We start from the raw sequence: 22,934 nt of genomic DNA, 5'->3' as shown, positions 1-22,934 counted from the left end.
AGCACTGCATGTGTTGGTCCCAATTATCCCTGTTGTACCCACTGAGACAGACAGGAACTGATTAAAAATTAGGACCAACAGAGATGAATGCCAGAATATAGAAAGTGCAACAGCCTTGGTCAGTTGATATGATCAGCCTTTCATAGATCTGATATGCAGCCGCCACCACAACCCCCACAGGCATCATACAACAATGGTCTGTCTCATAGCAACTCACTGAGTGTACAATGACTGGAATCTGCCATTAAACCTACTGGATTGGTCACCAGTAGGGCACTTATTGTGTCAGTGATCTCTCATAGAACCAGAGCTATCGATGAGGAGTGCTGCTGGCAATGCAATACTATATGGTTAAGAGTTGTTTGGCTTGGAACCCCTCAAGCAACCTTTCAGTAACAGCTGGAGAGCTGCAGGTTGGACATGAAGCTCCGCCCCCTTTTGATTTCTGAGCACTCCTCTCTCTGACTATGATGACCTCAAGAGGTGCCTACTGGCAGTTAGGTGCCTAATGCCGCCCCTTCTCTCCTGCTCTGCAGAGCGGGTCCAGAGGGGGCTGCATCGCTAGTGCAGAGAGTGCTAATGCGGTCTCTGCAGTAGCAGAGCCAAATTTGCATTTAAAAAGTGAAAATTTGGCCTTAAAGTTGCCAGAGGCAGCTTTTTGCCACCCCTGGTAACTGGCCACTCACTGCCGACATGGCTATTGCACGTGTCTGATTGATTTCCATTGGATCAGAGGCAGTGAGCATGCCTAGTTGACACCTCTTTGAGGTCTTTATAGTCAGATAGAGGAGTGCTCAGAAAGGGGGCGGAGTGTCATGCTGAACAAGTCAGTCAAAGAACTTCTCTTCAGCTGCATGTAATAGTCAAACAAAATAAATCTGCATGCAGGGAGAAAGTTATGTTATTCTAGGACTGCACTGAACAAGTCTCATTTATCCCCATGTCTGTTTCATGTGTCATATAATGAAGGAAAAAATGATATAATTATCTCTATGTAAGATAACAGGAAGATGCCTGACATGCAGTGTAGCATTCTCACTGGCCTATTCTCTTGCATCTTTAATTAAGTTTTCGGTCAGTATAATTCTCATTGGTGAGTTGTTTTCCATATGTAATTACGTTTTTCATCAACTTCTATAGAGAACGTTTCGTGTCCCTTTAAGGCTCACTTCTGACAGAGAGGTACTTTGTAATCAATGGCACAATTGCCAGAATGTAATACAAGTTTGTCTATTATCACACAGAAGGACATGGTTTTATTTATGAAACGTTTGGAGTCAGGCCTCGTTTCTCATGGCATGTGGATCCTTTTGGGGCATCGGCTGCGTCCCCTACTTTGTTTGCCATGGCTGGATTTAATGGTCACCTCATCTCCCGAATTGACTACGACACCAAAGCCGACATGCAAAATGGCAAGGTAATAGCTTCCACAATACCCGCTGCATCCTAGGAATAGAGCTTAGCATTACAGTACAATATGGAGTAGCCTGAGATATCACCACTGGCTAAAATAGTATTGGCACAACCAATTTATTATATCAGCTTAGTGCGTGTTTTATAAAAGTGCTGGTTTCTCTTTAAGACTCCTGTGTGTATTAGCAGTGATATTGCTCATGATACACGACCAGCAATTCATTATAGGAGTCGTATCATGGAGACGGTCAGTGCCTGTGTGACAGAACCTCTTCCATGTTATAAAATCAGAGCAGCAGTATAATCAGTGCAGTCCCTGCAAAGCAAAACTACAGACACTTGAATAAATGGATGTTTTGTTTTCCCTGTTTGTGCTGTAGGAGCTGCAGTTTATCTGGAGAGCCTCTCCATCCTTATCTGACAAACAAGAGATCTTTACCCATGTAATGGATCAGTACAGTTACTGTACGCCTTCCTACATACCATTTTCCGACAGGTAAAACGTTTTCTTTTTTAGTTTTCAGGCTAGTAGCAGTTGTACTAATTATATTGCTAATATAATGAATTTGAGACAACATAAGTGTCACCTTTTGTTCAAATCAGACAAAGCAGCCACAGTCAGCAGAAAATAAAACTGGTACAAAGTGTTATGATGTTGTTGTCATAATTTATTTTCCACTGAAAAGCTTTGACACGGGCAATGATTCTAGCGAATTTACTGGGCTAAATTTTTAAATTTTTGGCTAAATTCTGCTTTCCTTGTCATTTACCCTGTGAGTGGCAGCATATGCTGTCTGTTTACTCACAATTCTGTAGGCACATTGCATGCTGTAGTGTCCCTTTCAAGTTTTATAACCCAATGGGTTACATTCTTTGGTAATTAAAGGAGAAGGAAATGTAAGGCACCCCCCAGGGATTGTAATCACTTGCCTTATACCCGGGGCCGGTGCTCCTGTTAGCAGAAAACTGCAGTGATCCTCTTCTTGCTTTATTTGCACCGCTTGCGTATGTAGATAGTACCAGGGCCAGTGCAGGTTTCTGCTAACAGGGGCACCAGCCCGGGGTATAAGGCAAGTGATTACAATCACTGGGGGGTGCCTAACATTTGGTATCCCCCAGTGATTGAACCTTTCCTTTTACTTTAAAACCACTACAAGAGGAGAACATACTGCAGAGAGCTTGAAACACTTTAACGTTAATTTGTTTTGAAGTTTTACATTTTCTTTAAAGTGATACTAACACGAAAAAACAACTTTTTAAAATATGAATCTACATAAAAAGTTGCCTATAGGTCGTGTTGATCATTTTTTGCTGATAGGGCTGCTTTTGTAAGTAATTGTTACGGTACTTGAAATCCCAAAACCTGACTGTTTTGCCAGCCTGACTGTCGCTTCTCAGCCTGTCAGTTACAGCTTCTAATGCTAACGGCCTACTGCTGCACAAATATGGCCGCCCCCTCATAGAGAAACATGGGAGATCAGATAGGAAATGTTAAAGCTTGGACAAATACTTTTATGGCAAAATTATAAATAGCATGCAAAGACAATGTTATGACTTATGTAAAAAAGGTTTCATTTCTGGTGTCAGTATCTCTTTAAGGTATATAGCACAAATACATACATGGGATCCGTTATCAATAAACCCATTATCAAGAAAGTTCCGAATTATTCCATAGTTTGGAGATCCAAACTATGGAAATATCCCTTTTCCGAAAAACCCCAGGTCCTGACATTCTGGATAACATGTCCCATACCTGTATACTCCCATTATATGTATCTGAGTAAAGTTGTACCCCTCTATCACTTAAACTCTTTAAAGCATTCATATTTTATATTCTCTTATATGTCTTTCTCCCGAAAGATCAGGGTTTTACTGGAACGGGATTGCGGTTTTCCCTGACCCCCCTAAAGATGGCATGTACCCAAATATGAGTTTGCCTGTGACAGCCGACACAATTCACCCATATGCAGAAACCATGGTGAAGAACATCAAAGAGAGAGCGGCTTGGTTTAGAAGCAGTGACGTCTTGTGGCCGTGGGTGAGTTTGGGTTTCATGTACCGTGGGCAGCAGTGTGTAGGTAATGTTCAACCTCATAACATGGTTACTGCTCTGCTGGGCTAGGGTTCTGTGCTTCATTTGCAAAAGCAAATTTAGTTCATTTTCAATGGAATTGGAATGTGTTTAGGGCCAGAAGCCCCATGTAGAATGAAAACATCAACACCCAGCATGGCATTTACTGTATGGACAACTTGAGTCCAATTTTGTATGTATGTATGTATGTATATCTTTATTTATAAAGCGCTACTTATGTACGCAGCGCTGTACAGTAGAATACATTAATACAAACGGGGGGTTATTAAGATAATAGATAAATACAAAGTATAACAATAAATACAGATAAATACAGCAGCAATAAGTTAAGAGTCAAGGACACAAGAGGAAGGAGGTCCCTGCCCCGTAGAGCTTACAATCTATATGGGAGGGTAACTAACAGACACAAATAGGCAAATATAAGTGCTGTAGGTCACAGTGGGTGACACTTTAAGTGCCAGTTCCCAGATTAGGTGCTGGGCGAGTGCTCCAAAAGGTAGTCTTTAACCTTAGTTTTAAAAAGACTGGGGGAGGATTCTCTTCGGAGGAAATCAGGGAGGGCATTCCCAATGTAAGGGGCAGCAAGGCAGAAAGGATTTGTGTGTCAGTTGGTCAAAGTGCTGTTCTGAGCACTTTTGCATGTTACATTAATCTTTTTTTTCTAGTTTTAAAGTTATTCATTTTACACCGAAAAGTTTAGATATTTTACCCTGCTTAGAAATGACCTGAGAAACTTTAGATGAGTCTGAGTGTAGTTTCTGCTCACTGAATTAATTGTATGGAGCAACAGCATAAGACTTTCCTCTGCTACTAAGTTTTCTGCTTAACTGTGGCCCTTCGTCTGATCTGAACAGCAGGTGGCACTGTTGCCTCAAATTCATTACATTAGCAGTGAAAAAATGCTAATATCTTGAAATAATATCTTTCCTTTACATCTTGATCTGATACTGAAAAGTCCATTTGAAGTAGGCAATTTATAAATAGAATCTGTAAAACACAGGACAATAATACTGAAGCGGGCATGTACAGTATAAACACCAACAGTGGAACCCATCCCTAATCCAGTAAAATCACATTTTTAAACCATTGGACAGAGGTGCAATGAGGCTGTGACCACAAAATACATATGGATAGATATCGGAACCAAGGTTGCCACCAGACCATTATTTCACTGGCTTAAGGTCCCTATACACGGGCCGATAGAAGCTGCCGATATCGGTCCCTTGGACCGACTCGGCAGCTTATCGGCCCATGTAGGGGCAGAAACGAGGGGCCTGGCCGACCGATATCTGGCCTGAAATTGGCCAGATATCGATCGGGCAGGTTAGAAAATCCCGTCGGATCTGGGACCGCATCGGCTCGTTGATGTGGTCCCCGAACCGACTGCCCCATTGCCGCGTGCAGAATTCAATCGTTTGGCCCCAGGGCCAAACGATCGAATTCACCTACATGCCTCTCCCAGATATCGCCACCCGTAGGTGGGGATATCGGGTGAAGATCCGCTCGCTTGGCGACGTGTCATTTCTTGTCCTTATTCCCCTGTACAACTTGATTAGGATTCTGTCCCACCTAGTTTTGATCTGGTACTACCCCCAATTTCCACACTGGTAAGCTTCCTTCATTTGCTTGGCCCTATCCCCCAGTTTGCCCAACTGGTAATATGTCTCACAGAATGTGGCAGCAGTGGCATTTTTAATTACAGCAGAGACGCCCAGCATTAATTCTCAACAAAGATTCACATGGGTTTAACATCATTGTTTTGCTTATAAGAACAAAAGACTGCATTGCACTCTGTATCCTGGAGTTTGAATTATAATTAAGGATTATCATATATGTTAAAGGAGTGGTTTGCCCTTTAGTATGGTATAGAATTGCCAATTCTTATCAACTTTTCATTAGGTCTTTATTTTTGTAGAATTCTTGAATTATTTGCCTTCCTCTCCAGACTCTTTCCAGCTTTCAAATGGGGGTCACTGACCCCAGCAGCTAAAAAATTATTGCTCTGTGAGGGTACAATTTTATTGTTATTTGTACTTTGACTCTTTATTACTTATCTTTCTATTTAGACCCTATTTTATTTATATCCCTGCCCCTCATTCAAACCACTGCCTGGTTGCTAGGTTTTATTGAACCCTAGCAACCAGATAGTGACTAAAGTTCCAAACTGGGAAGCTGCTGAATAAAAAGCTAAATAATTCAAAAACCGCAAATGCAGAACAATTGCAAATTGTCTTAGAAGAACACTCTCATACTAAAAGTTAATTTAAAGGTGAACTACTTAATGAAGAGATTGCAGAATATGGGGCAAATGCAGCCATGTACATAGGCTTAAAATTGTAATATAGTCTTTTTTATGTTGAAATTATGACAGTATACTTAAATGATCTATATCTCCCGAGTTGCTCTTTGATTGGCTGCCTGATAAGGGCCCCAGTCACTAATGCACCAATTTGTGGTCAGCTGCCGGAAGTTAGGGTGGTAAAGCTGTTTATTTTCTTCTGCCAGGGGGTACATTCTACTGCATCAAGCATAGGCTGAAGACACATGACACTTTGTAGCAGGGTTTATTTTTCTAACATATAAACAGAGCGACTGATTGACTGTAATAGCTATATACATTAGGCTTAAGATAAATGTATTATCAGTATTGCTGGTATTTGTAAAGCTAAAGCTATGCTTATTTCCCTTTAGGGATGCGACAAGCAGTTCTTCAATGCATCCGTTCAGTTCAACAATATGGACCTGTTACTTGACTACATAAACAAACATACAGAATTTGGCGTCACTGTACACTATTCCACCCTTGGAGATTATTTTAAGAACCTATACAATCGCAATTTAACTTGGGGGCTCAGAGGGAGCCAAGATTTCCTTCCGTACTCTTCAGGTGGGTTGGAGGATAAGTAACCTCTAAAATCAGTGGGGTTGATTGACAATCAGATATTAAGTATCATTTTATAGTGTTTAGACTGATGAAAACCAGTGGCTGGTTTGCTGCTAGCACCAATGCAGGGCCCATTTACAACTTCTGGTTTATTTCAGTAAATAGCTCAAACTTTTTCCATTATTTTCAGATTCTTCCCAGGCATGGACAGGGTTCTACACATCCCGCAATGTTCTCAAAGGAGTGGCGCGTAGAGCGAGTTCATTGCTTTATGCAGCAGAGTCCGCTTTTGCGCAGCATCTTCTAAAGCACCCAACAGGTTCTGTGGAAAAGGTTTGGGCCATGGAGCAACTGCGCTCCCTCCGATGGGCTGTGTCAGAGGTATGGGAGAATGTAGTGCTGCACCTGGAATATTTTTATTTTAATATAACCTGAAGTCCTATAATTCATTGACTATTACAGTCACTCCTCTGATTTGTCTGGTTTTGACATATACATGTCTTCCTTTAAAGGTCCAGCATCACGATGGGATTACAGGCACAGAGTCCCCAAAAGTCAGAGACATGTATATAGCAAACCTGCTTCAAGGTGCAGCTGGAGTTCGAAAGCTGATGGCTGCAATTGTGATGGATTTGTACAGCTCCCAAGCAAACAGCTTCGGAAATGGTATTCGCTGCTTTAATTAATGTTAAAGGAGAAGGAAAGGTAAAAACGAAGTAAGCTTTATCAGAAATACAACCATAAGCACTCACAGAAAGGCTGCACTGAGTTCTCTTTTAAAAGAAACAGGATTTCTTGTCTCTTTGTTTTCCTGTGCCAGAGACATGCTGCTCTCTCCTCTCTCCCCTCTCCTGCTCCCCACTCCCTCAAGAATGCTAAGAACTCCCACCCCCCCTTAGGAATGTGAATCTGAGCCAATCAGCAAGAAGCTTCCTCATAGTCTTAAAAACTGCACATGTACATGAGTCTTGGTCTTGGTGCAGAAGCGAGGCATTATGGGAACTTTCTTTACACAGCTCAGCGTTTTTTTTTTCCTGTGAGGCTTCTGATCATCTGAACGGGAGAAATATGGTGAGACTTAAGGGCACTATTGAGACAACTGAAGGTATGCCTGCAGCTTGAGATTAACTCTTTATTAGCCTTTCCTTCTCCTTTAATATTGTCAGTTTTATTAATGCGTCCTTCCCTAAGAGCCAACTCAGTAACCATGTACTATCAAGATTATTTACTAAGATACTAGATAGGCACAAGGGAGCCTTGGGAATTACTAGTAAATTGGTGCAGTTCTAATATAGAAAGACTGGTACACTGGCCCAGGGAAAAGAGCTAGAGATCTCTGGAGGCTATTTCCCATTTTCAGTATAAAAACTGGATATGGAGGGTGAATTTTTGTAAGCAGACCCCGCTTTCTGGGCCCTCTTGTTCCGCAGGCATCCCCGTGACTGTGGGGTCTGCCTGGTTAGAGATTAAAGGCATATTAGCTTCCCTATTGTATTCATTTTTCATGGTACTTTGATTCTAAGATGAACAATAGAAATAAGGATCACAAGGTCCTTAGGTTGTATAATTATCCTGTGTTTGACCTTCTTGCTTTATCTCCCTGTTACCTGCAGGATATATTAACATCACTGTGTACAACCCTTTGGCGTGGGATGTTACAACATTTGTGTTGGTGCCCATGAACAATTCTGTCTCTGGTGTTTATGATGAGTTTGGGCAGCCCGTGCCAGCACAGGTATTTTCATCATTTGCAGTTTTTTTTTTTACTTGCCAAAACTAACACAATTATTTCTTAATATAAGACAAAATGATTAATTTTAGAACAGTGTTTACATTGTGTATAGAGTTTTATATGCCAAATTGGCATAAAATGCAATTATTCTGTATAGCAGTGCTGAGTCTCCAGAAGTTACTGAACTATGACTCCTACACCCACCCCCTAAGACAGTTGTGCCCCAATAATATCTGGGTGGCTCTGCTCAGTTGTAATGCATAAGACTTATAACTGCACGTATAGACCTATAGACATTAAATTTCATACTGGAGTCATGTTTTAGGACTCTGCTGCTAAATTTACAGGGAAGACTTTTATGTTTTTGTGTTCTTGAATGTATGTTTCTCTAGGCAATGGATTGTTGCCCTAAATATAACCAGTAGAAATACAACCCCTAAACAGAAAACGGCAACAAAAGTTAGTATCCTAAGAGAAGCATTATAAAATCAATATAAAAAAGGTATATTATAAAAAGAGGAAATAACTGCACGAAACTGCATAAACTGCACTCTGTCTCTCTGCCCTATGCTTTTGTGGCCATTGCCATGCCTTGTCATATGACTCTGTTTTGTTTTTCTCTTTGTGTAAGTCCCTTTTATTTATTTTTAAACCCATAAAGTATGTGTATAGTAAAGTGTACTTATAGTTTCCATTCAGTAGGCTGTTCTAAACAAAGACTGAAGTGTCAGAGTAGAGTAGACTTCCTATAACGGTACTGTATCTCACTCCCCAACACCATTCTATCACCACAATAATGCCTTATCTTCTCCTTAGTCTGTAATAGTTTTCAATTGTGTTTTGCTTGAAAATGTATATTTTTCTCCTTTATATCATTGGTTTTAAAGTCTCAACATTTGTACCCAACCTGGTAACCCACAGCATGTATTTGTTTTGTAAATGCTACTTACCAATAGTTGCCGCAGGTAAATAGGCTTTATGTAAACATTGAAACATTTACAAAAGTTTGTGCAAATGTGCTAAAAATAATGAAGGTGGATATAAGAATTTTAAAATGAATTGTGGCCATTTGATATATGTTTATGGAGTGCAAGCTGTGCTGTGTGCCTTGTCCTAAATTAAATAAATTCAGAGTACAGCGCTCAATGGTTGCTATAAGAATGGCACACAAGTAAGAGGTGTGCACATAGATGCCCTCTGAGCCACCCATCTCCATTCCCTTTACATAGCATACCTATTGCGTCTATCAATAGCAACTCCTCTATTGGTAACCTGTGAATTTTCTAATGGAGGGCCCCGACCAAATCTTGGACCTCACAGGGAAACTGTGAGCCACCATTCAAGGGCCAGCCTTATACCATATCCCTCCTGAGCCACCTTTGCATCTTTTCCCTTTAGGCGTGCCATGTTCTGTATCATCAAAGACCAGCCATGTTTTTACACAGGTCGCTGAGGGAACCCTGGAGCTATCACCTGGTCTGGAGGTGACAGTAGCCCCAGGGTTCCTCTGTGCCAATAAGTGTGGCAGTGCTTAACTTGGAACAGGCGGCAGGAAGGATTGTGCGTCCCTGAGCGCATCTATATAGAAGTGAATGGCACACATTTTGACAAAAAGGAGCTTTAATTAATGTGTCTTTACGCGCATCTGACTGTGGGGAATTTGCAGGGACTGCAACTGTATGTAAATGAGCCCTACTGTCTTTTAATACCTCTGTGTGGTGTAGGGTTGCTACCGAGCTGCTATCTGACCAGCCTAGCCGGTAAATCACCAGCCAGGGAGTGGTACTGTTACTACAAATTTTACAGGAATGTACTTGCCAGTAAATCTGTAATGGCCAATAAATCCCTCCCTTCCTTGATCCTCTATTCTGGGCCCACCTCTGCTCAGCCTATAACCCTGCCCAGTCCACCCATAAGAGTAATAGTAAAATGGGTGCCTTTGCATTATCCGCTTGGTTGTCCTTGTATCGGTGACTCCATATGAGCTTTTATTGCTATCTGTTATACCCCCCTCTGTACTTTATGGTTTAATTTTGAGATTACGAACACACACATTATTCTGTGGTATAATTCTGAGATTAATAATACACAAAACTTTAAATGAATTAAGCTACTAACAGTAATTCTAATCTATCCCATTCACCTTCCAGATCCAAAATGCCACCGAACCAAGCAATGCCTTTGATTTGCATATACTTGTTACCCTCAAAGGCCTTAGCTATGGAAGGTACTCTATCAAGCTTGGAAGCTGTGATGCTGCTAATGATCGTCTTGTTACTGGAAGAAAGATAACATTTGTCAGACAACCAAAAAGAAACAAAGCCAAACGTCAAAACCTGGTTACTCCTATAATGAATGATTGTTACACGGTCGTGATTGATCAGAATACAAACCTGCTGCACAGTATCACCGCTAGGTATGGACCCAACTATCCAAGAAACATCATTAGAAAGCACTTATTGGTATCTCATAGCTCCATAGGTTCCCATTAAATTTAAGAAGGGGTTTGTTAAACACTCATGGACATGTAAAAATGTCCACAGGCATCGCTTCCTCCACAGGTCACCATTCTTTATCGCCATATTATTTACATTTTGCATAGAGGTTGTACCTAGCAGCTTGTTTACATTATATGACAGTTTCCCAAAGCAAGGGTCTGGCCCCATTGGTAGGGGCCTTAGACTGAGCCTTATGTGCTTAGCCTGAATGACTAGGGATAAAGGTTTATTTGTTCTGATAAATATCTGTTAAACAAAGTATCATGTTCAGTTTAAATAACATATGGGATGAGCACTTATTTTCCGATATTCTAGAACTATAGCGGGTTGACTAAGGAGTGTGTTCATAAAGGAGTCTCTAAATGCTGGACTAGAGACAGAGTGTAAACCTTAAAAAGTCTCAAAATCAATCCTGTTGTCAACCGTTCCCTATAGAACTCTACTGGACTCAATCCCAGGGGCGTAATTACAGAGAAAGCAGACCCTACAGTTGCTAGGGGGCCCAGTAATAAATGAACAATTTCAATATTTTTTGGTAGAATATGTCAACTTATAAATGTTTTGGGGCTCTGGGGCACAGTCCCATCCAGTTACACCACTGCTCAGTCTGAGGATCCGTGGCACTATTTAATAAATGAAGTGCAGAAGTGTTGTACAACTAACCTGAGCAACCTGCAGCAAATCTGCCATGGAAAATGTGCCAAATTCACTCCTGAACAAGGAGCGAAGCTAGTTCATAATTATTCTAAAATATTTAAGGGTGCATTCACTTACCCTGACACAGTGAGCAAAGTGCAATTTCGCCACTTAGTGCAGAGAAAAGCACTAGTTGCCCCCTGTATCTGTGAACATAAATGAGTCCTTAAAAGGTGGCTGTACAACACATTTACTTACTTTTTTATAGTTTTTATTTTTCTCTTCCAAATATTTCTCACACAAGCAATCGTTTTGCGTTTTAGTGCTTTAAATTATAGCACAGAGGAAATTTCACTGTAGGATTTGTTATTTGGTTAAATGAGAATTAGTTAAGGGTCTGAATACTGCAAGGAGCAGTAAAATAAATCCAATTACTAGTTCTCCAGCCATTTACAGTTTAATTGGATTCCCTACTTTTCTGCTTGGTGCTTTAGTGTAAATTAATACAATCTTTTTTTTACACCTAATGAAAATAATGTAGGAAGGAACTTTCTTTAGAAAATACTGTTCTAGAAAATATAGTCCCAGGTGCAAGGATTTATTTGGGCCTCAGTTATACTAGGAAAGCCCTTGAAATGTTTCCAGTATTATTTCTTGCTTAGCATGAGTAACTGAGGCCTAATTTCCAGTTGCAGCTCAGTAAGTGTGCCTGAATTCATGGAAGCTTTTAATACATTTGTATACAATATGCTATTAGGCACAGATATATTCCTATAATATACAGTTTGGTCATTTCCCTATGGGGCCGAATTGTCAATTATATCCTTATAAGCGGTGCTTAGTAATGTCATCAGTTATAATCAGAGCTTAGTAATGTAATTTCTGTCACATGACTTAAACTTGTATATTATAATAAATAATGTACCCCCTGTTGTAAAATATGAGGATATTAGAAGTCACTTATACTATATTTTACAACAGGTGGTACATTATTCATTATATAACAAATAAACTATTGATTTATTGTTTTTATAAAATATGGGATATTTACAGTAGTTTTATAGCCTATTTTTTTTTTAATTCAGCTTATAACTTCCTTGCTATCTCCATTTCAAATGTTCTAGGAAAGGGCTATCTAACTGGAGGCTGTGGCCCCTCACTGGATTTTTTTCATGACAATTTTATTATAATCAGGGCATCAAATGTGGACTATCTGTATAACTGAGCTACTACTTGGGAAATAAACCAGATTTTTGTGAGTGCTTGCTGAATACGAATAATTTTGTCTCTTTTTGTTTTCCCTTCTGTGCATGTTCAGGGAGAGCAATCAGACTGTCCAGGTAACGCAGGAATTTCTGGAGTACCATTCAAACGGAGACATCAGCAAGGGCCCAATATCAGATAATTACTTGTTCACCTCCACTGGTCCTGCTATATCGGCCTATAAGGCTGTTGGACTGGAAATTATAGCCGGGAAACTGGTTACTGAAATTAGGCAGTATTTCTACAGGTACTGCATGTTTTTACTTCTGTATCTCTGTCTCTTCTGTATTCTATGGCATTTAGTCATTTTGGGATTTGGGCTGGTTTGAAATGTTATCTGTTGTTGCACCGTGTTGGCCAGTAGCGTAACTTAGTTGCACCGCCCCCCCCCCCCCACTCAGAAAAATCTTCTAATAGGGCTCAGCTCTCTCCTCCCCCCCCCCGGCCCTCTCACACCACACTTCCTGGCGTACACTACTCCACTATTGGGGCCAGGGAGGGGGACCACAATAAAACAGACCCCGTGGTCAGGGCCGCCCTGTCACCTGGGACCCCCCCACAACTGCCGGCTCTGCTGTATAGGCAGTTTCGTTATTGATGTTGGCCAGTGCATGGTGCATCTGCAGATAAGAAAGTGAAGCACTTTTGTGTGATCACTGTTGTGATCATTCATGCTCCTTGCACAAGCAGTATTTTCAGAACAATAGATATACAGTGGAGGAAATAATTATTTGACCCCTCACTGATTTTGTAAGTTTGTCCAATGACAAAGAAATGAAAAGTCTCAGAACAGTATCATTTCAATGGTAGGTTTATTTTAACAGTGGCAGATAGCACATCAAAAGGAAAATCGAAAAAATAACTTTAAATAAAAGATAGCAACTGATTTGCATTTCATTGAGTGAAATAAGTTTTTGAACCCCTACCAACCATTAAGAGTTCTGGCTCCCACAGAGTGGTTAGACACTTCTACTCAATTAGTCAACCTCATTAAGGACACCTGTCTTAACTAGTCACCTGTATAAAAGACACCTGTCCACAGAATCAATCAATCAAGCAGACTCCAAACTCTCCAACATGGGAAAGACCAAAGAGCTGTCCAAGGATGTCAGAGACAAAATTGTAGACCTGCACGAGGCTGGAATGGGCTACAAAACCATTAGCAAGAAGCTGGGAGAGAAGGTGACAACTGTTGGTGCGATTGTTCGAAAATGGAAGGAGCACAAAATGACCATCAATCGACCTCGCTCTGGGGCTCCACGCAAGATCTCACCTCGTGGGGTGTCAATGATTCTGAGAAAGGTGAAAAAGCATCCTAGAACTACACAGGAGGAGTTAGTTAATGACCTCAAATTAGCAGGGACCACAGTCACCAAGAAAACCATTGGAAACACATTACACCGCAATGGATTAAAATCCTGCAGGGCTCGCAAGGTCCCCCTGCTCAAGAAGGCACATGTGCAGGCCCGTCTGAAGTTTGCCAATGAACACCTGAATGATTCTGTGAGTGACTGGGAGAAGGTGCTGTGGTCTGATGAGACCAAAATAGAGCTCTTTGGCATTAACTCAACTCGCTGTGTTTGAAGGAAGAAAAATGCTGCCTATGACCCCCAAAACACCGTCCCCACCGTCAAGCATGGGGGTGGAAACATTTTGCTTTGGGGATGTTTTTCTGCTAAGGGCACAGGACAACTTATTCGCATTAACAGGAAAATGGACGGAGCCATGTATCCTGAAATCCTGAACGACAACCTCCTTCCCTCTGCCAGGAAACTGAAAATGGGTCGTGGATGGGTGTTCCAGCACGACAATGACCCAAAACATACAGCAAAGGCAACAAAGGAGTGGCTCAAGAAGAAGCACATTAAGGTCATGGAGTGGCCTAGTCAGTCTCCGGACCTTAATCCAATAGAAAACCTATGGAGGGAGCTCAAGCTCAGAGTTGCACAGAGACAGCCTCGAAACCTTAGGGATTTAGAGATGATCTGCAAAGAGGAGTGGACCAACATTCCTCCTTAAATGTGCGCAAACCTGGTCATCAATTACAAGAAACGTTTGACCTCTGTGCTTGCAAACAAGGGTTTTTCCACTAAGTATTAAGTCTTTTTTTGTTAGAGGGTTCAAAAACTTATTTCACTCAATGAAATGCAAATCAGTTGCTATCTTTTATTTAAAGTTATTTTTTCGATTTTCCTTTTGATGTGCTATCTGCCACTGTTAAAATAAACCTACCATTGAAATGATACTGTTCTGAGACTTTTCATTTCTTTGTCATTGGACAAACTTACAAAATCAGTGAGGGGTCAAATAATTATTTCCTCCACTGTACATGTATGGGATCCTTGCACCAGGAAACCGTTATCCAAAATGCTCCAAATTGTGGAAAAGCCATCTTCCACAGAAGGCCACTGCTTGTTAACAAAAGAGAAAAGAATAAAGAAATAGTGAATCATTAAAGTAAAAATGTTAGCAATAACATATTCGAATACCATTGTCCAGGCATATAAAATTTAAGTAGCCATCAGGAAATATTTTCAGCAGTTAATGTAAAAAGGTTTGACCAACTTTGGGTCCCAAAAAATGCTATATTCACAAGGAGAGGAGGAAACAAGGCAGGGTGTATATATTGCCTGCAAGGGCCCCAGATTTTATCACGAGTATGATGGAGGAAACTTGTTAATTTCTTGTTCTCTGTGCCTGGAATGGTATTAGTGTAGATTTCATAGAGTCCATTTTAAGCTATTTTTAAAAAAAAAATGATTATCTTTTTCTCTGCAGGAATAAAACAGAACCTTGTACTTGATCCCAACTAAGATATAATTACCCCTTATTGGGGGCAGAACAGCCCTATTGGGTGTATTTAATGGTTAAATGATTTCCATTTTCTCTGTAATAATAAAACAGTACCTGTACTTGATCCCAACTAAGATATAATTACCCCATATTGGGGGCAGAGCAGCCCTATTGGGTTTATTTAATGGTTAAATGATTCCCTTTTCTCTGTAATAATAAAACAGTACCTGTACTTGATCCCAACTAAGATATAATTACCCCTTATTGGGGCAGAACAGCCCTATTGGGTTTATTTAATGGTTAAATGATTCCCTTTTCTCTGTAATAATAAAACAGTACCTGTACTTGATCCCAACTAAGATATAATTACCCCTTATTGGGGGCAGAACAGCCCTATTGGGTTTATTTCTAAAAAAAATATTGTATCTTCCAGTGTTGGTTTCTTACTGATTCGTTATATCCTTCCTTTCATGACTTTAGCAATATCACTGCACAGACCTACCTGTACGCAGTCTATTCAAGAATCTACAATGTACCAGAAGGATATGACAAAAGCCTTGTGTGTCACCACATAGAGCAGAGTTACAGAGTGGGTCCGATGGATCTCAATCGGGAGTCAATTATCAGAACAAGCACAGATCTGCGCACAGACAGATTGATTTACACTGACAACAATGGGTATCAGATGCAAAGGAGACAATTCAAGAACTATGACACCAACACAGTGGCACGGGTATGTCTGATGAAAGGGTTTGTTCTGCGTCATATGGATCAAGTTGGTCTGGGGCATACACAGTAACGCCGAATGACTATAGCCCAACCCTTCCAAAATGACAGTAGCCAGTACCCTCAATATAGGTAAAGTTCCAACTCTGTAAGAATAATAAAAAGAATATATAAATATAAAAAGTACTGCACTGAATCCAGGATTTGGTTTGGGATTTGTCCAAGATTTGTTCTTTTTCAGCAGGATTCGACCAAAGCCATGCCTTTTGGCCATACCGAATCCGAATCCTCAAAATCATGTGACTTTTTGTCACACAAACACGGAAGTTGAAATTTTTTTACTCCGCGCGGTTGTCTTTAAACCGTTCTTGTCCCAATGTACATATGCAAATTAGGATTCCATTTTGTATTCTGCCAAATCGTTCGCAAAGGATTCGTTGTTCGGCCAGAAAAATTGTAAGTTTAGTGCATCCCTAATAAAAAGTTTAAATAGTAGGACAGAGAGAAAAAACTCTAATAGTACATTGTATATTAGTCCATACACAGTACATAATGCTTGGCAATTGCTTGTGATATTGAAAATTAAGAGTCGTAGTATTGCCCCGTAAAGTGCAGTCACACATTTACTACCTCCTCCTGTAATCAGCAGTGTTTGCTTAAATAAAAAATCTATAAAAAGCTTTATTTTCCCATATGTTGGTTTCATTAACTAGCACCTTCTCCTCCCACAACCACAATTTTACCTTTCTGCACTGATTTGTGGAAGACATTACAAACCATAGATATTTCTAATATAAACAACAGTCATACAGTATATACAGCACAAGCCTTATTCATTGCCCATTGGACATGCGATTATATTACAGTTCAGCTGAATTAACACATATGACAGTATTTAGACAATAAATATATCCCTTAGCCCAGTGCTGTCCAACTTCTGTTGTACCGAGGGCCGGAATTTTTCCGACCTACGTGGTGGAGGGCCGATAATGGAAGCCAGTTTTGACCACTCCCCTTTTTGAAACTGCACCCACTTGAAACCACACCCATGTTATCACATGACCATACCCATATTAATGGTTGTAGTACAGCAAAAACCTGCCATACTCTGCCTGCCCTACCCTGCCTGTGTGCCATACTCTGCCTGTCCTACCCTGCCTTTGTGTGTGCCATACTCTGCCTTCCCTACCCTGCCTGTGTGTGCCATACTCTGCCTGCCCTACCTTGCCTGTGTGCCATACTTTTACTGTGTGTGCCATTCTTGGCTGGTTTGTGCCATACTTGGCCTGTGTGTGCCATACTCTGCCTGCCCTACTCTGCCTGTGTGTGCCATACTTTGCCTTCCCTACCCTGCCTGTGTGTGCCATACTCTGCCTTTCCTACCCTGCCTGCGTGTGCCACACTTTCACTGTGTGTGCCATTCTTGGCTGGTTTATGCCCAACTTGGCCTGTGTGTGCCATACGCTGCCTGCCCTACTCTGCCTGTGTGTGTCATACTCTGCCTTCCCTACCCTGCCTGTGTGTGCCATACCCTGCCTGTGTGTGCCATACTCTGCCTTTCCTACCCTGCCTGCGTGTGCCACACTTTCACTGTGTGTGCCATTCTTGGCTGGTTTGTGCCAAACTTGGCCTGTGTGTGCCATACTCTGCCTGCCCTACTCTGCCTATGTGTGCCATACTCTGCCTTCCCTACCCTGCCTGTGTGTGCCATACTCTGCCTGCCCTACTCTGCCTGTGTGTGCCATACTCTGCCTTTCCTACCCTGCCTGTGTGTGCCATACTCTGCTTGCCCTATGCTGCCTATGTGTATGGCACACACAGGCAGCCTACTGTGACACAATGCTGGCACTGCTCCTACAGTCTGCACAATAACTATATATTAAAAAACTTTTTAATTGCAGTACCACCTCAGTATATGTTCTTTTTGTAGTGTGCAGGGATTATTTGTGGGTTTCTACTGCTCCTGAGGTGTGAACAGGGGAACAATGTGGGTGATTACAGCCTGAGCCTGAGGTGTGAACACTGCAGGGGGTGAACAATGCAGAGATTAAAAGGTGTGAACAACACAGGGGATTTATATGTTTAAACAATACAGCCTGATTACAGCCTGAATCTGAGGTGTGAACCATGCAGGGGGCCAGTTAATCACAGTACTGATACCATTTAAAGCTTACAAAAGAGTAAGCCATCAAAGCAGCCAGGTGGGGGGCCACACAGAGGGGGGTCGCATGCGGCCCGCGGGCCGCCAGTTGGACAGCACTGCCTTAGCCAGTACAATGCCACAGAGTCTGTGCTAATTCCTCACAGTCAGGTAATACAGTGCCAGAAGTCAGTATGTATTACCTGTCCAGAAAGCCCATTACTACATTGCCAAGTAGTCAATACATGCCCTCCCCTGGAGAACCCATGGTAAATGATTATTGTCTGTTGTGAAAAACTGATCTTTCTTCCTTTTTAGAACTACTATCCAATGGTCCGAACTGCCTACATAGAAGACAACAGTACTCGGCTTGTTTTTCTCTCTGAAAGGGCACATGGAGTATCCAGCCAGGATAACGGAGAAGTTGAGGTACAGGTTGGGTGAGATTTGCAATGAGAGTGACTGGGGCAATAATTAGTTGGATAACTCATTTTGTTTAATCCCCAGATCATGCTTCATAGACGTTTGTGGAATAACCTTGAGTGGGACCTCAATTACAATCTAACATTAAATGATACCTCAGTAGTTAGACCTACCATCTGGCTTATGCTTGGGTCCAGAGCTCTTGCTGGGGCGCTGTATCAGAGACTTGGAATGGCACTAGAGCACAGGCCGTTGGTCATATACAGCCTGCACACAGGTAAAATTCACTGATCTAAGACATCAGTATAAATGTTGTAGTATATTGGAGGGGATTTCAGAATTATTGTTTTGCATCATCAGTATTCCTACCATATATATCTTACTCACTAATAAATAGCTGACTATATTGAAAAGACTTTTATCCTATCCTTCTATCCGTCCATATAATCCTTTATCAGGTCACTTATTAGGATACACATGAGAATTTCTTACAGAACATATTTTCCCTGTAGGGTGGAGGGTTGAAACATGTTGGCTATCCCTTTTAAGTTCCTTTATTATTAGGATATAAATGATAATTTCTTACAGAATATATAGTTTTTCTGTGGGGTGGAGGGCTGAAATGTGTTGGGTATTCTTTTCAAGTTCCTTTATTCCATCAGTAGACACATGAGATCACTTAACCTCACGTAGCTTTCCTGCTTCCTCGTTCTTCAACCACTTGAAACCTGCTGTGAACAAAAACTTATTTTGGCTTCTCTTATGGCTAAATGATGGCACCACAAAATGACTGTGTGCAGAACTGAAGGGAAATACTTAGCAAAAAGTGTTAATTCTCAATATTTAAAAATAGGACACAAAGGTAACCCTTTGTTGTACCAGACTAAGATAGAGGGTTTTTTTTTTAATTATAGTGGCTGTGCACCCTCAGTACAAGTTTCTCTAAGTCAAATTCCCTTTCCCTTATTGGCAGCAGGGATGCTAGATAGCGCATACAACTTAACTGCAGTCTCGTGGTATACTCTTCTCAAGGACCGTATCATTGGAGTAATGTAATAATAAGGTTAATAATCAAATTAAGGAATATTGGCCTAGAACATAATATTTGTAATTGGATAGAGAACTGGCTGAAGGATAGAGTACAAAGAGTGGTGGTAAATGGAACATTTTCTAATTGGACCAGTGTGGTTAGTGGAGTACCGCAGGGGTCAGTCCTTGGGCCTTTGCTTTTTAACTTGTTTTAATGACCTGGAGGTGGGCATAGACAGTACTGTTTCTATTTTTGCTGATGACACTTAATTGTGCAAAACTATAAGTTCCATGCAGGATGCTGCCGCTTTGCAGAGCGATTTGACAAAATTGGAAAACTGGGCAGCAAACTGGAAAATGAGGTTCAAATGAGGTTCAAAGTGCAAAGTTATGCACTTTGGTAGAAATAATATAAACGGGAACTATCTACTGAATGGTAGTGTGTTGGGGGTATCCTTAATGGAGAAGGATCTAGGGGTTTTTGTTGATAACAAGTTGTCTAATTCCAGGCAGTGTCATTCTGTGGCTTCTAAAGCAAATAAAGTGCTGCCTTGTATAAAAAAGGGCATTGACTCAAGGGATGAAAACATAATTTTGCCTCTTTATAGGTCTCTGGTAAGGCCTCACCTTGAGTATGCGGTGCAGTTTTGGGCTCCAGTCCTTAAGAAGGATATTAATGAGCTGGAGAGAGTGCAGAGACTGCAACTAAACTGGTAAAGGGGATGGAAGGGTTAAGCTATGAGGTTAGACTGTCGAGGTTGGGGTTGTTTTCTCACAAGAGGTGCTTGCGAGGGGACATGATTACTCTGTACAAGTACATTAGAGGGGATTATAGGCAGATGGGGGATGTTCTTTTTTCCCATAAAAACAATCAGCGCACCAGAGGTCACCCCTTTAGATTAGAGGAACGGAGCTTCCATTTGAAGCAGCGTAGGTGGTTTTTCACAGTGAGGGCAGTGAGGTTGGGGAATGCCCTTCCTAGTGATGTGGTAATGGCAGATTCTTGAACAATCAGAATATCCAAGGCTATTGTGATACTAATGTCTACAGTTAGTACTAGTGGTTGTTTATATAGTTTATGTATGTAAGTGTATAGATTGGTAGGTGTGGGTAGCGCCGGATTTGTGATGCGGGCCCCCCCGAGGCCGCCCCCTCCCCGCCTCCCCCTGTGCGCATGCGTGAATCGCCAACCCCACCCCCCACACAGCGAGCGCATGCGTGAACCCCCCCTCTGCGTCAGCTGCGCATGCGCATACATTTCATCTCCCATACGGAGCAGTGGGGAGAAGTCCCCATTGCTCCATATAGCAGCAAAATTTAAAAATTTTTATTGTGGTGGGGCGGTATGCCGCCCCTAAACTTCTGCCGCCCTAGGCCCGGGCCTTTGTGGCCTCTCCACAAATCCGGGCCTGGGTGTGGGTTGTGTGTGCTGGGTTTACTTGGATGGGTTGAACTTGATGGAAATCCACACTCACCAGCACACCCTGGCCTTTCCACTCTGTTCCACCTGGTGCACAGTACTTTTAGAGACATCGGCACTCTCCACCACCATCCAAAACATGTGAACATGGTTTGCTAATATTAAAATCAGCAGGGTTTATCCCGCTAAAACAAATCCTGTTGTGCCGGTATTTTGTGCTATTTTGAACTTGATGGACTCTGGTCTTTTTTCAACCCTATGTAACTAGTTGCTGTCTGCTCTCGGTCTGGAAACCGTCTGCAACCAATTAGTAGGTAGCATTTGCTGCTCTACTAAACCTTTATCAGTTTGTTTGCTATGGGTTATTATTGCTGGATAAGAAATATCTTGGTTCCTCAACAACAACAAAAAAAACAACCTGGAAACAGGAAGTCATTAATGCAGATCCCCCTTGGCTCTCTCCATAGGCCTCACCCCTTCCACCAGAAGGGCATTGTGGGTAGCAGAAGGTCATACAGCCACATTATATGCACTGTATACCACTGAACTGCTATTGTTAATAAACAATATAAACTAATTAGCAGACATACATTAAATATTCATTCACAGTGAGTTTTTTTCCCATGACAGGACAAGAAAAAAGGTCATACAAAACTACAGACCTCCCTATCACATTACCTGACAACATTCATCTGCAGATTTTGAGTATTCCTGGTTGGTTTTATTCTTCCCGCCACCATGAGCATATGCAGGATATACATACAGGTAAGACTCTGCCCACCCCCCACCTTAATATTTCCTGCTCATTAATAAGATAAAAGTTCTCATTTAAAAACACAGTGCATAGTTCTCTAATTGGACACAAATTGCTGTTTGCATTTTTCCCCAGAATTTCAGCCTAATAGCGGGCAAATTCTAAAGTGCTGAGAAATAAGTTATGCAAATAAAGCTGATATATTTTCAAGGTCTGGACAATTTGCTCTTAGGGTAATTTAATGTATAGAGTGTTTTAGAATGATGACCTCTTTCCCACTGAGAAAGATGGGTATTCTCGCCTTGGTTGCCACATTTCTCAACATTTATATAATTATTGTGGTACTGTACCCACTCCTGGTCCATCACCAAAGTACAATGAGAGCAGAATTACATAATTGGCTTTAGTTATTTTAAGTCGTATCCATGAGTCATGAGTCCAGCCCCATAAGTACCGTGTTGTTAAGCAGCTGCTGTACATCCTTTTAGCAAAGCAGAACCGATTCCAATCCTGCAAATAAATCATTTCTGCATTTTTTTCTTATACTGTAGATAATTTTGACAAGGGTTTCTGGTACTTATGGAAGTGACAGCATAACAAAAGCTAACTGCGTGTTAAAGGGATTCTGTCATTATATTTATGGTATTGCTTTTATCACTAAATGACACTGTACATTGCAAGTAATTCATTCTACCTTTTAAAAATTTCTTGAACCAATTCATGTTTTATTTTTTTTAGTTGTAATTTTTGTGTGTAGGCCAGCACTACATATTAGAACTGCTTTCATGTAACCTATTGTTTCTCCTACTCCCATGTAACTGGAGGAGTCCCAAGTCGGACTTGGATTTCTTACTATTGAGGGCTATTCTGATACCTACTGGCAACTGCTATCTTGCTCCCTTCCCATTGTTCTGCTGCTGGGAGGGGGGGGTATCACTCCAACTTGCAGTGCAGCAGTAAAGTGTGACTGAAGTTTATCAGAGCACAGGTCACATGGCTGTGGCACCCTGGGAAATGAAGAATATGGCTAGCCCCATGTGAAATTTCAAAATTCAATGTAAAATAATCTGTTTGCTCTTTGAAAAATGGATTTCAATGCAGGATTCTGCTGGAGGAGTGCTATTAATTGAT

The 22,934-nt window shown here is 41.3% G+C and overlaps 1 protein-coding gene across 2 annotated transcripts in view; it reads left to right on the top strand.

Moving 5' to 3' along the window:
• The window catches only part of man2b2 (mannosidase, alpha, class 2B, member 2), a 29,850-nt gene that overhangs the window by 2,438 nt on the left and 4,478 nt on the right, over nucleotides 1-22,934 (top strand). For both annotated transcript variants that reach the window (NM_001113044.1, XM_012970437.3), the window contains 13 exon segments: nucleotides 1,245-1,417; nucleotides 1,794-1,909; nucleotides 3,274-3,451; nucleotides 6,197-6,392; nucleotides 6,580-6,770; nucleotides 6,902-7,055; nucleotides 8,003-8,124; nucleotides 10,272-10,537; nucleotides 12,574-12,765; nucleotides 15,792-16,044; nucleotides 18,496-18,606; nucleotides 18,685-18,877; nucleotides 21,680-21,814. In NM_001113044.1, the coding sequence (NP_001106515.1) occupies nucleotides 1,245-1,417; nucleotides 1,794-1,909; nucleotides 3,274-3,451; nucleotides 6,197-6,392; nucleotides 6,580-6,770; nucleotides 6,902-7,055; nucleotides 8,003-8,124; nucleotides 10,272-10,537; nucleotides 12,574-12,765; nucleotides 15,792-16,044; nucleotides 18,496-18,606; nucleotides 18,685-18,877; nucleotides 21,680-21,814 (2,280 nt within the window).

The sequence above is a fragment of the Xenopus tropicalis genome, chromosome 1 (genome assembly GCF_000004195.4).
Source record: "Xenopus tropicalis strain Nigerian chromosome 1, UCB_Xtro_10.0, whole genome shotgun sequence".
Lineage (NCBI taxonomy): Eukaryota > Metazoa > Chordata > Amphibia > Anura > Pipidae > Xenopus > Xenopus tropicalis.
The sequence above is the reverse complement of the archived record's forward strand: the minus strand, read 5'-3'. Positions and strand labels throughout refer to the sequence as shown.